Raw genomic sequence first — 12,855 nt, forward strand, 5'->3', positions numbered from 1 at the left:
ATCTCCCCAGCCCTTACATTTTCAATAATTAATACATTGCATATTGTTGTCTTAGTGGTTATTCATTATACAAGATGAAGACTTGATATCCTGTCTCAAACACTATTAGAACAAACCTCTCTATTCATTGAATTAAGAGAATGGAGCTGTATATCTATCCTAACTATTTTGAGTGTACAGATACAAAATGGTCTGAACCCACTATTTCTGAGCATGGGTCAGATGCACTTTGAGGAGCAAGGTAGATCTTGGAAACAGCCTCCTGACAAGAATGCATGTGACTCTCCCACCCCAGAACTCTGAGGATCTAGTGCTATGTGTGGTTGAGAGCTCAGGCCTTGGCCTAAATTGCCAAGGGAAGACAGCCCTGTGCCTCAGTGTCCCACTCAGTCATCCAGAGGTACTGAGAACAGGGGTTGCCCACAGTGAGCTCTCAGGTCACCCCTCACAGCAGACCTCTATTTGTGGGTGATAGCCTGTGGGGCAGGTGGTAGGTAGAGCTAGGCCCTGGGCTCAGGGCTGGAGCCCCAGCTATAGGTCTTCCCCTTGCATCTGTGAGCTTGTTGTGCAGAAGCATAGTCCACCTTAGGAGATACAGTTGCCTGCGCTTGGCACTTAGCCTGCAGTTAGGCAGCTCTAGCACCAAGGCTTCCTGTATGTGACTCAGCCCGGGGGCAGGAGGACCTGGATCCTGCTCTGCCCCCACCCCTCATCCTCTTTCCTCCCATTGTTCCTTGCTTCCACAGCAGTGGAGTGTATTCTAGATTTGTACCTTTAGAGGTCTTTCCAGTGTCCTTACCCCAGGGCCTCCCAGCGGAACTTGCCTCCAGAAGGGACTCAGTCACCTGTCTGTCAAACATGCCAAACTCCAGAAGCATCGTGATGAGGAGCCAGAGTCACCACTGACCCAACCTTTCCTTTTTTCTTTTTTTTAAACATTACTGATTTTTAAAGTTGTGAAAAAATACATACAAAATCTGTGCTGGGCATGGTGGCACATACCTATAATCTCAGTATTTTAGGAGGCTGAGGCCCAAAAATCACAAATTTGACTCTGACTTGGGCAATTTTTCAACTTACCATGACTGTGTTTCAAAATGAAAAACAGAGCTAGCTAGGGATATAGCTCTGTGTGACACCTCTGACTTCAATCTCCAGTGCCACCAAAGGAAAAACGATAAAATCTACAAGACCTTTCACCCCAACACAATAGGAAGCCTCCCTGCAGATTCAGCATATTAGCTGGAAGGGTCATTTTTTTCCTCTTACATAAAGACTTTTTAATTCCTATTGAGGTTACTAAGCACATCATCCTGTGATTCCTTCCATTTGAAGCATTTGAAAATAGTTGAAATCTGAAACATCTGACCCAGTAATAGTTCACTCAGGATTTATGGTAAAATCATTGAGTGCCAACATGTTAGAATGAAAGGCAAGTGCCGAGGACACTGCCAAACTCCCAAGACAGAGTTTGGGGCCAGTGGTCTTGAGTTCATTCCCCAAGTCTGGAGAGTGATCAGTGCAGAGGAGGAGGAGGCAGGAAGGGCCACGCAGCTGCTTCCTTACCTCAGGACTGAGCTGTTGCACAGGAAGCCGCATGGTAGAAGTCAGGTGGCCTGGACTGTCCCCCCACAGGGGCAGCCTCCTGTTCATCTCTTACACGCCACCTGTCCTCCCAGCCCTGTCCAGAGAGTGTGAGGGTCAGAGTGGCGGAGTGACCAGGCCTCACTTCAGGACACGCCCATATGGGAAGCCACGCACAGTAGAGTACAGCTGGCACCATGGTCCCAGCACTAAAGTGTGGGCCCTGCAGGGCAGCACTGCAGCTGCCACTCCCCTGCCTGTGTGGCACCTGGCCCGGTGCCTAATGCACCTAGATGGAGGGCTGTGCTCACCCTCAGCCTCCAAATCACAGACTCAGCAAGACAGGAGTCCGTGGAGTCTGCCTGAATGTTACTGTGGAGTAGGTGAGCATTTGTCCCTGGCCACTGTCACCTGGCCCTAAGTCGGCATGGGCTATTTTCTCTACAACTTCAGCTCTGTGCTCTAAAGGAAGTTGGCCTGAATGGTTTCTAAAGCACTGCTTAGGGGCCGGGGAGATGGCTCAGTAGAATAAGTGCTTGTCCAGCAAACACAAGGGCCTGAGTTCAATCCCCGGTTCCGCAAAAAAAATAAAAATAAAAAATAAAAAATAAAGCACTGCTTAAGCCATGGACAGCTTTCGTGTCCCCCAGGCCTGACAGGCATAACTATTTAGGTGTAGGACTAGAGGTCAGAAGGAGGTATGGATGGGCCAGGGAGATGGCTCAGTAGAATAAGCGTTTCCCTGACAAGTGCAAGGGCCTGAGTTCAATCCCTGGTTCTGCCAAAAAAAAAAAAAAAAAAAAAAGATAGGGACATCTTTATCTCTTTTTTTTAAGTTTTTGAAACAGAATCTCAAGGCTGGCTTTAAATTCACTGTGTGGCCCAGTCTTCTTGTTCTTCTTGTTATTGTTTTTGCGGTTCTGGGGATTGAACTCAGGACCCTGCACTTGCCAGGTAAGCGCTTATTCTACTGAGCTATCTCCCCGGCCCCATGTGTGGCCCAGACTGGCCTCAACTTGCATCAGTGTACTCATCCATCCCGGTGGGTGCCAGGATTACAGGCATGTGCTAATGTACCCAAAGCCTGCATTTTTTTTTTAATGTGTTTGGTGCAGGGTGGACTCATAATGATTCTCCTGTTCCCAGCCTCCCCATTGCTGAGATTTCAGGCGTGCACCACCACCACACCCAGACTTGGTGGCCGGCTCAGCACTGGGGGGGGGGATGTGGTTTTGGGGATCAAACCCCAGTCCCTGAGCTTGCCTAAGCAGGTGCTTAGTCTGCTGCGCTATCTCATTTTTTTGAATTTTTTTTCTAACACCAATCATTGGCTTGAAAATGAAGATGTTTGCTGGCTTTTAGATATTTCATGGAACATACTTTGACTTTTACATGGAGACCATCAATTAAATCCCCCAAGGCCTGTTCAGTTTCTGGAGCCCTTTGTGTTGATTCCCTTAGTAATTTGTGGGGTAGTGAATCCCCCTTGCAGCACTCAGAAAGACTAAATAACCACATCTTGAGCTTTTGGTGGAGAAGTTCTATGCTTTCCCTAGGAGATGGATGTGGCTGCACCCATGGGATTGATGAGCCCAAGCATTTTTTTAGGGCAGGTATGGTATGACTTGAGGATCTGGGAATCGACCCACAGCATCCTGATTGCTTTGTTTAAGCAGTCACTTAAACAACTGAGCTAATGGGCAGCTCCCCCCTCACTTCGCCCCCAGCACCACAAGCTTTTTGCCACTCCTGAAAAGCCTTTGTTGGCTTCCCTTTTGCCTATGCTTTTTCCCCAACACCTGGCTAAATGAGGCACTTTGGAAAGAGCTGAGTGTTTAACAGGAATGTTTAGGCGTCAGTTCACAGGAAGCTTATGAGACCATGTAGGACACGCTCGTCACTTGGCAGCAGAGGCCTGGGATATATGAGCCTTATGTTGTGTCACCCATGTCACTCAGGGCTCACTTGCTTTTTTTTTTCCTTGTATGAACTCTTGGATTTTTTGGATTTTGACAGTTTGTAGTACAAAACATAGAACTCTCAAAAGTTGATAGAGCATGTTACCTGGAAGGTAGTGTCTCACCAAATAATAAATGATAGCATTCCCATGAACCAGTTTCTCTTTGAGACACTTGTGGTATGATTCCCCCAAAGTAAGATGATTTTCATCAACAGTCTGGTTTTTCAGGGCCGGGGAGATGGCTCAGTAGAATAAGTGCTTCCCTGGCAAGCGCAAGGGCCTGAGTTCAATCCCCAGTCCTGCTAAAAAAAAAAAAAGAAGAAGAAACAGTCTGGTCTTTCTTTCTTTCTTTCTTTCTTTCTTTCTTTTTTTTTTTTTGTGGTACTGGGGATTGAACTCAGGCCCTTGTGCTTGCCAGGAAAATACTGGGGTTTTTTTTGGTTTTGGTTTTGGTTTTTTTTTTGGCGGAACCGGGGATTGAACTCAGATCCTTGAGTTTGCCAGTCAAGCGCTTATCCTACTGAGCCATCTCCCTGGCCCCAGGAAAATACTGGTTTTGATGTATTTTCATACATGCATTTTTTTTTCATGCATATATTTTTATCATATCCAGGCCCCAATTAGCCCTGCCTTAGACTGGGCTTGGTGGTGCATGCCTGTAAATCCTAGTGCTTGGGAGGCTGTAAACAGGAGGATCACTATGGGTCCGAGCTGTGTAGTGAGACCTTCTAGGCCCTGTACTAAATACATTTAAAAAAAAAAATTGGGGCCAGGAAGATGGCTCAGTAGAATAAACGCTTGCCTGGCAAGCATAAAACTCAGGCCCCGGGCCTGAGTTCAATCCCCAGTTCCGCAAAACAAAACAAACCAAAAAAAAAAAAAAATTAGTCCTCCTTTACACCACTTCCTCCCTGCCTGTCTTTCCTTCCTGTAGTCTAACAATAGTCTCCCTTCCATTCTCATGATATGATTTTTGATCCACATATTTAAGGAAAACTTGGCATATTTGTCTGAGTGGCTTATTTTGCCTAACATGATGATCTCCTATTCCTTCCATGTTCCTGAAAATGACATAGTTTCATGATGTATGGCTGAATAATATTCCATTGTGTATGTATACTGCATTTTCTTTACCCATTCGTTAATGGGCACCTGACTAATATCATAGCTCAGCTGCTGTGAATTGCACCACAATAAACATGGGTTTGCTGGTCTCCTGTGATGTGCTAGCTTTTAACTCCTTCACGTACAGACCAAGGAGTGGTACAGCCAGATCGTGTGGTGCCTCTGTCTTTAGTTCTGTGAGGAGCTTCTGTACTGATGCACATTCCCACCAGCAGTGCAGAAGGAATCTTTTTCCCCATCTTGTCGACATTTATTGTTTTGTGTTCTTAATGATAGCCCTCCTAACTGGGACTGGGTGAAATGGAATCAAGAGTATTGTTTCCATTTGTATGTCCTTAATGACTAAATGAAAACTGGTGGTTTTTTATAAACTTATGGGCCATTTATATTTTTTGTTTTAGGGAAGAGTCTGTAGGGTGTTGAGGGTCTCACTGCTAGATCGGATTCGTAGTGATTCACCTGTTTACAGCCTCCCAAGAGCTGGGATTACAGGCGTGCATCACCACGCCTTATAGGCCCTTTGTACTTCTTTTCAAAAGGGTCTGTTCAAATCATTTGCCCTGGGGCTGGTGAGATGGCTCAGTGGTCTAAAGCACCTACTTAGAACAAGCTTCGCAAAGCACAGGGACCACGGTTCAATCCCCCAGCACCACATGCCAGCCAGCCATGCCCCCTGGTGGGCTGAGCTGGGGACACACACACACACACACACACACACACACACACACACATAAAATAAATTCAAATCATTTGCCCATTTATTGATTGCAGAGTGTGTGTGTGTGTGTGTGTGTGTGTGTGTGTGTGTGTGTGTGTGATGAGTTCTTTATGTATTCTATTAATCTTCTGTAGGAACAGCAACTAGCAGAGATGTCCTCTACTCCGTAGGCTGTCTCTTCACTGTGTTGGCTATTTCCCTTGCTGTGTAGAAGCTTTTTAATGGGATGTGGACCCTCTTGTTGATTCTTGCTGTTATCTCTGTGCAATTGTAATTCTTTTCAGGAAATCTTTGCTGGTATCTGTGGCCCCAGGTGTTTCCTGAGTTTTGTTTTAGCAGCTTCAAAGTTTCAAGGCTAGGGGCTAGTGAGATGGCTCAGTGGTCTAAAGCACCTACAAGCTTAGCAAAGCACAGGGACCGCGGTTCAATCCCCCAGCACCACATGCCAGCCAGCCCCGCTCCCTGGTGGGCTGAGCTGGCCACACACACACACACACACACACACACATATTAAAAAAAAAAAAACAAAGTTTCAAGGCTAATACTGTACCTAGATCTTTGATTCATTCTGAATTGATTTTTATGCAAGGTGAGCAATAGAGATTTAATTTAAATCTTCTACATATAGATATCTAGTTTTCCCTGCACTATTTTTATAGGCTATCCTCCCTTTTTTTCCACATCCAAGGGTTTATTTACTTGACCCAAAAAGCATCTTTTTTTTCTTTTTTTTTTGTGGAACCGGGGATTGAACTCAGGTCCTCACGTTTGCCAGGGAAGCGCTTATTCCACTGAGCCATCCCCCTGGCCCCATCATAATTTTTTTAAAGGCTTTCTTTTTTGCAGTTTTTTTTTTTTTTCTTTGCCTGTTTTTTTAATGCCGAACCGGGGATTGAATTCAAGCCCTTGTGCTTGCCAGACAAGCGCTTATTCTACCGAGCTATCTGCCCGGCCCCTTTCTTTGCCTTCTTTGTCAGTAATGAGATGGTTTGTTTCTGCGTCTGCTTTCCATTGTTCATCTTTTGTGCTATTGCCATGCTGATTTTGTTAACAGTTTTGTAATATAATTTGAAATCAGTGTTGGTTTTTTTGTCTTTTCTAGTTCTGTGAAGAATGTCATTGGGAATTTGTTTTTGTTTCTGAGATGGGGATAGAGACTTTTTGAGACTCACTGTGTAGTACAGGCTGACCTCAAACTTATGGTGAACCTCCTGCCTCAGCCTCCGAGTTGCTGGGATTACATGTCATTGGGATTTTGATGTGGATTGTGTTTGACTCTGACTGTTGGTGGTGGTGTCATTTTAACCTTATTTCTTCTACTTCATGAACATAGGAGATCTTTGCATCTTCTGATATCTTTTTCAGTTTCTTCAAGTTTCTATAAATTTCATGGCAGCAATCTTCACCTCTTGGCTGAATGGATTCTAGGTCCTTTTTCAGTCTATTATGAATGGAACTGTACTCCTGATTTTTTTGTTACCCACTTCTGTACCACAGCCTGAGTTTCCCCCAGGGGCCATGCACATAGACCTGTACTCAGGGCACCTCTCTGGTTCCTGTCTCAGGCAGGGACCCTGCTGCAGGGAAGTGGCTCTAACCCTACCACCCTGTGGCACTGGGGCCAGCTCAGGGCTATGCGGGGACAAGGCACAGGCCACCTCTGAGAGGCTATGGGTCTTCTCTGCTGGGGCTGCTGGGCCCTGAGTGTGCTGAAGATCTGAAACTTCACAAACCCTGCCTAGCCAGACCACTCAGAACCTGCCATCATGTGCCCTCTGCCTGCCAGGCAGCGAGCCAAGGGAGTCCGCTGTGGTCTACCCGGTGACTCTGCCACACAGACCCGACCCAGCCTGTCCAGAGGCTTCTCCTGCAGAGAGGGCAGCTGCACAGGGAAGCTGTACACATGCGGGGAGTAGGCAGGAGGGGTGTTCAGCCTGTGACCTCAAGCCCCGATCTTTCATTCTAGGAAGATGACGAGAAGCTAATTGAGGAAATCCAGAAGGAGGCCGAGGAGGAGCAGAAGAGGAAGAATGGAGGCAAGTGCTGTCCCTAGCTGCAGCCTGTGCAGGCTGGAGCAGAGGACCTGGGGCTGGGTGTGGCGCACTTCCTCAGGGCATCACCACTCAGGCCAGGAGGCCATCAAGGCCTGGGTACAGTTTGGGTACCACATGATGGTGCAGGACTTGTGAGGATGGGTTTAGCCCAGGAAGCACATGGAAGCCAAACCTGACCAGAGATGGTGGCACACTCGGCCCTTTTCCAAGGTGGAAAAGGATGACCTACCTGGAGCCTATGAGAGTGGCTGCTCGTGGCTCTGGCTGAGAGACTCACATGGATATCACCATACAAACTAGACAGATGCGCCACCCTCCAGGGGCCATTGTGGAGCATGACACTCCATGCTTTGCTCTTTTTTTTTTTTTTTTTTTTCCTTTTTTAAGACAGCATTTTATTATTCAGTTCAGACTGACCTTGAACTCACATTGTAGACCAGGCTGGCCTCAAACTCACAGGGACCCTCCTGACTCAGCCTCCCCAGTGCTGAGATTACAGACCTGCTCCACCACACCCACCTGTGCCTTGCTTCTTGTAGTGACAGTTGGGTAGGATGCTTCTCGTTGACACATTAATCACTACTGCAGTGTCCTTCCTGGACCCTGAGTGTAAGAGGCTGAGCCTGGCCAGCAGGTGTGGGCCTGCTTCCTGCCCCTCACCCCAGTGCCCAACTAAATCTCTTTTGTGGAACCGGAGCCAACTAAATCTTGCCCTCCTTTCAGAAAACACATTCAAGCGCATCGGGCCCCCACTGGAGAAGGCCCCTGAGAAGGTGCAGAGGATGGAAGGTCTGCCTCGGCCTGTCCCACAGAACCTGCCCCCGCCACAGATGCCGCCCTACGCCTTCGTGCACCCGCCCTTCCCCCTGCCACCTGTTCGGCCTGTGTTCAACAACTTTCAGCTCAACATGGGCCCTGTGCCTGCGCCATACGTGCCCCCCCTCCCCAACATGCGCATCAACTACAACTTCGGGGCCATGCATATGCCACTGGAGCACAACCTGCCCATGCACTTTGGCCCCCAGCCACGGCACCGCTTCTGACAGCCAGAGCCCTGGGGGTAAAAGGGCAGAGGACTCCACCTGTGCCAGCTTTGCCCTGACCTCGGCAGCACAGATGGCAGCTTAGTTGGGGTGGGGTGGTTCTGCTGTGTCCCAGAAGGGGCCACTGCTCCTTTGAGGTGGGGGGGGCGGAGAGAAGGCTCAGTAGAATAAGCGCTTGCAAGGGCCTGGCACGCGCAAGGGCCTGAGATCAATCCCCGGTTCCGCCAAAAAAAAAAAAGATCCTCTGAGGTTGGTGCCTGTAAGGGGCCAGTCTAGCTCTCGCTGGGCTGACACAAGGGCAGCAACACCCCTTCCTACCTCTGTCCCTTTAGCAACCAACACAGAGGCCCTGTGTCTGCTGTCTCCAGCCCGTGCAGAAAGAGGCAGAGGACATCATTTGGCCTATCCCTTCCCATAGACAGCAGACCACCAGTCCTGTCCACAGCACAATCAGGTCCCTAGTAGAGACAGCACAGCAAATGGAGTTTGGAATGAGCTGGGAGATCTGCACGGTACCCATGGAGTTGAGTGAGCATCCCTGGTCTCCTGCGCATGCGTAGCTTCGGTTCAGGGGCCCAGCATCCCGATGTTTCTCACACTTGTCTTCTCCCAGAGCTGAGCCCTGGAGCTCAAGGCAGCTATGAGCATCTCCCTTGGGGCACAGAGTCAGCCTCTAGGGCTTCCCCACCTCCTCTTCCCCAGGTAAGAGATAGCAGAGCCACATGCACAGGCCTGGGGTGCAGGGTGGGGCTGCAGTCCTGTTCAGGTCAGACAGCACAGAGAACCATCCTGTTGTTCAGGTTTTGTTTTATTGAGTTTTTCAGTTTTTGGAGGGAGAAGTTTTTTGGGGTTTTTTGAGACAGGATCTCACAGTGTAGCAGGTTGGCCTTGAACTGTGTAGCCCAGGCTGGCCTCAGACTCATGGCACTTGGCCTGCCTCAGCCTCTTGAGTGCTGGGCTCACTGGCATGTGCTGCCACGTCTGGCTTGTTTCCTCCTGTTCACACACTTTGAGCCTTAGTGTATGAGGGCTAATTTCCTCTTCTCTGGAGAGTCACACTGAAGGCGTCACCCCACACCAGGCAGTAGCTGAATGCTGGATAGCCTGGTGCTTAAACCAAATGAAAGTTTTGCTCTCGGCAGCCATCACAGAGCCTCCCACGTAGCTGGGTACTGAGCTGCTCCTCCACGTGTCTGGTGCCTGTTCCCACCCTTTCTCCTGTGTGTTCCCCCATAGTTAGTGGGGAGACGGGAAAGACTAGCACAGGGTGAGTACAACTGCACCTCCTGTGGTCGGAGAAGGCAGCCTGGGCCAGCTCCAGTCCCTGCCATCCAGCCTGGTCCTCACCCCAGGAGGCTTCACTCCAGCTGCTCACTGGGCAGGCAGCACGCCTGGCGTTTTCTTTTCCCATATTAAGCATCCTAGTCCTTGTCCTGCGGCCATGAGGTTCTGGGAGATGGGCCTGGGGTGGTGGGCACCTACCATTGCTTCTCTGTCAGACTATAGGAAAAAGCCCCTAGACACGTTCTTCCTGCTTGGCTCAGGGTGAACACTTTGAGGCAGGTGGGCATCCTCCCCAGGGCTGCATTCCCGGCCAGAATGACAGTGCCTTGGAAAGGTGGGCGGCACCCCGAGTGACAGGACCCTCCAAGTACCTTTAATCCAAACCACATGCTCCACTTTTTCCCTGAAGTATCGGGCAGTAGTCAGCCCCACATATGGGGAGGTGACCTCAAGCACTGTCCCGCCAAGGCCTCAAGCTACCCTGCTGGGCTAGGAGTCCAGTCTCAGCTCTGCCATGTTCCCCCTACATGGCTCCATCCAGGGCTGAGGCCGGACCCAGGGGCAGGAAATAACAGTCCTGCCTCCTGGCTGAGGCCAAGCCCAGGGCGATGACCCTGACCACTTCGGAAAGAACGCTCCACTCTCCCACACACACACACTTGTGTGTAGCACTTGGCCCCAGGCTGCAGGCCAGCAGCATCCACTGTCCCTTCAGGTACCTTAGTGACCCCACCCAGGCTAGGGAGGGGCCTGCACGGGGGACACCCAGGAGCACCCAGCACAGCTGACACCTTAAGCTCTGGTCCGAGGCCAGAGACTGCCCAGCCACTGTCCCAATGTATTTGCCTTAAAAACTGGAGAGGAATCTAGCATTTGCACTTAGCAAAAGAAGGAAAGTATGTGCATGATCTGTCACTTTGTATAAATATAGCAAAAGAGGGGGGTTAAGTAGTTTATTAAATGTTTTTCCTTCTGGTAGTAAAAATAAAGTAACTTTAAACTACTGTGTGTAAAAAGCCTGTATCATATGTAACTTGGACTTTTGTAAATAAATATTTGTGCATTCTGTTCGTTCTGGATTCCTTTCTCCACACGCAGGTCTGCTGGAGTGGCTGGGTCCCTGAGAGAAAAAGCAGGGACCTTCCAGGCGGCGTGGCGGGAGTGAGGCTGCTTCCTCTCCTGCCAGACAGTGGGGCCTCCGAGGTGCCCTGCTCCAGGGCCAAGTGGAGCACAAAAAGGTTCTTTTTTTTTGGCCTGGGGCTGAGAACTAAAGGGCAAAGGGCAGCCCTTTCCAAGTCCCCAGGGGCCACCTGCCCTGCCACCCCCCTCGGCCACAGCAAGGCCACACTGGCCCCCAGCAGGCATCCTTGAGACATGGTGTTCTTTGCACTTGCTACCTTTTACTGAGCAGTTTTGGAGCCATTTTGTTGTTTGTTTGGGTTTGTGGTGTTCTGGTTTTTTGTTATTTGGGGAGTTTTTGTTTTGTTTTTTATGACAATTTCAAACCCAGCTATCTGCCTAGCCTGCCTTAGCCTCGAGTAGTGGGATTGCAGGTGTGCAACACCAGGCCCATGTATTTTGGTGCATCTAAGAAGTACACAGAACGAGAAGTTTCAAGACAATTACCCACATTCCCAGCTTCAACACAGATCAAGGTGCACACTAAGTTTTTTGAGACAGACCTAACGTAGCTCAGTCTGTCCTTGAACTCACTCACTGTGGCCCAGGAACAGCCATCCTCCTGCCTCAGCCTCCCAAGTGCTGAGATCACAGGCATGTGTCCCTCACTACTCATGTTGAATGTCTGCTGTCCTAGCCCCCACTCAGGGCCATGGGCCTCACCTCCCCCTGCATCCACCCTGGATGCCACGCTCCCTCCTGGGTGCTCCTCCATGTGGCCCTGACCAAGCTGCTCATCTCCCAGTAGGGGAGCCCTCAGGTGCCCTGCACAGGACTGGTGGTGCTTGGCTCTCCCAGAGGTAGGGCTAGGGCTGGTGCGTGCTGTGCACCCAGTGTTGGTGGCACTGCCTGCCATGCCTGCTTTGCTCCTGTAACAGCTCTCTGGACAGTGACTTTTCTGTGAGGCGCCTGTGGCTTTCCACTGTGCTGCTGTTCCCACCCAGCCACTCTCACCTATCTTCCCCACCCTCCCACCCACAGCCCCAGCTGAGGCTGCCTATGCACCAACAGGCTCATGCTCTGGCCTCACAGCCCCCCAGGGAGGTGGCCGCTGCCACTGCTCCTGGGTCCCCTCCGCCCTGCCCTGCGTCAGGATTTAGTCACATGAGTCCTCCCCTCCTGGCTTCCTTGGTCCAGGACTGCCAGTCAAGTCCATCTCCCCCACCTGCCTGGCCCATCTGTAAGTGCCAGTGACCCACCCTGTCCCGCGAGCCCCACACTTGGAGTCCCCACTCAGCCCCGGTGCAGCTCTGTGGCCTTGAGCAAGGCCCTCAGGCCTGTCGCCCATCAGTGAAATGTGGCAGACAGCACCCTCTTCTCAGACTATGAGCCATGGAGCCTGCAGATGGTCAGCACTGGAGGACAGAGCAACTTGCTACAGTGCTGTTGGTGGCCTCAACCCTCCCTGGCTGCCCAGGAATTTTATTTATTTATTTATTTATTTATTTATTTATTTATTTATTTATTTTGGTGGTCCTAGAAATTGAACCCAGGGTCTTCACATCAAGCTACAACCCTAGCCTTTTTTATTTTCCAAAACAGAGACTTTCTCACTAAATTGCCCAGGACGAGCTGGAACTTTGGACCCTCCTGCCTCAGCCTCCCAGACAGCTAGGGCTGCAGGTGTACACTGCTATGCCAGGTCTTCCCTAGGGCCCTCACTCAAATGGGCCCACAGCCAGTCTGTAACCAGCCCCTGACCCTGCAGCACTGGGCCCCCTCACCTGCGCCTGCTTGCCTGGGAGGGGAGGATTGCTACAAGTTCAAGAGCAGCCTGGGCTACAAAGTAGAGCTCAAGGCCAGCCTGAACTGCTTAGTGAAATGAAACCCTGTCTAAAAAAAAAAAAAAAAAAGATCGTGGGTAAAGAGTCTGAAGTGCAGGAAGCCACACAAACATTAGCTTAGCTG

At 50.0% G+C, this 12,855-nt stretch overlaps 1 protein-coding gene across 2 annotated transcripts in view; it reads left to right on the top strand.

The window, feature by feature from the left end:
- Nucleotides 1-8,832, top strand: part of Rnf216 (ring finger protein 216) — a 170,848-nt gene extending 162,016 nt beyond the window's left edge. For both annotated transcript variants that reach the window (XM_004629597.3, XM_004629598.3), the window contains exons 16-17: nt 7,354-7,423; nt 8,165-8,832. In XM_004629597.3, coding sequence (XP_004629654.1) covers nt 7,354-7,423; nt 8,165-8,484 — 390 coding nt within the window. In that variant the 3' untranslated portion in view covers nt 8,485-8,832. The remainder of the gene's footprint in view (nt 1-7,353; nt 7,424-8,164) is intronic.
- Nucleotides 8,833-12,855: the final 4,023 nt, after the last annotated feature.

This window comes from Octodon degus, unplaced genomic scaffold (genome assembly GCF_000260255.1).
Source record: "Octodon degus isolate 3935 unplaced genomic scaffold, OctDeg1.0 scaffold00031, whole genome shotgun sequence".
In the NCBI taxonomy this organism is placed as follows: Eukaryota; Metazoa; Chordata; class Mammalia; order Rodentia; family Octodontidae; genus Octodon; species Octodon degus.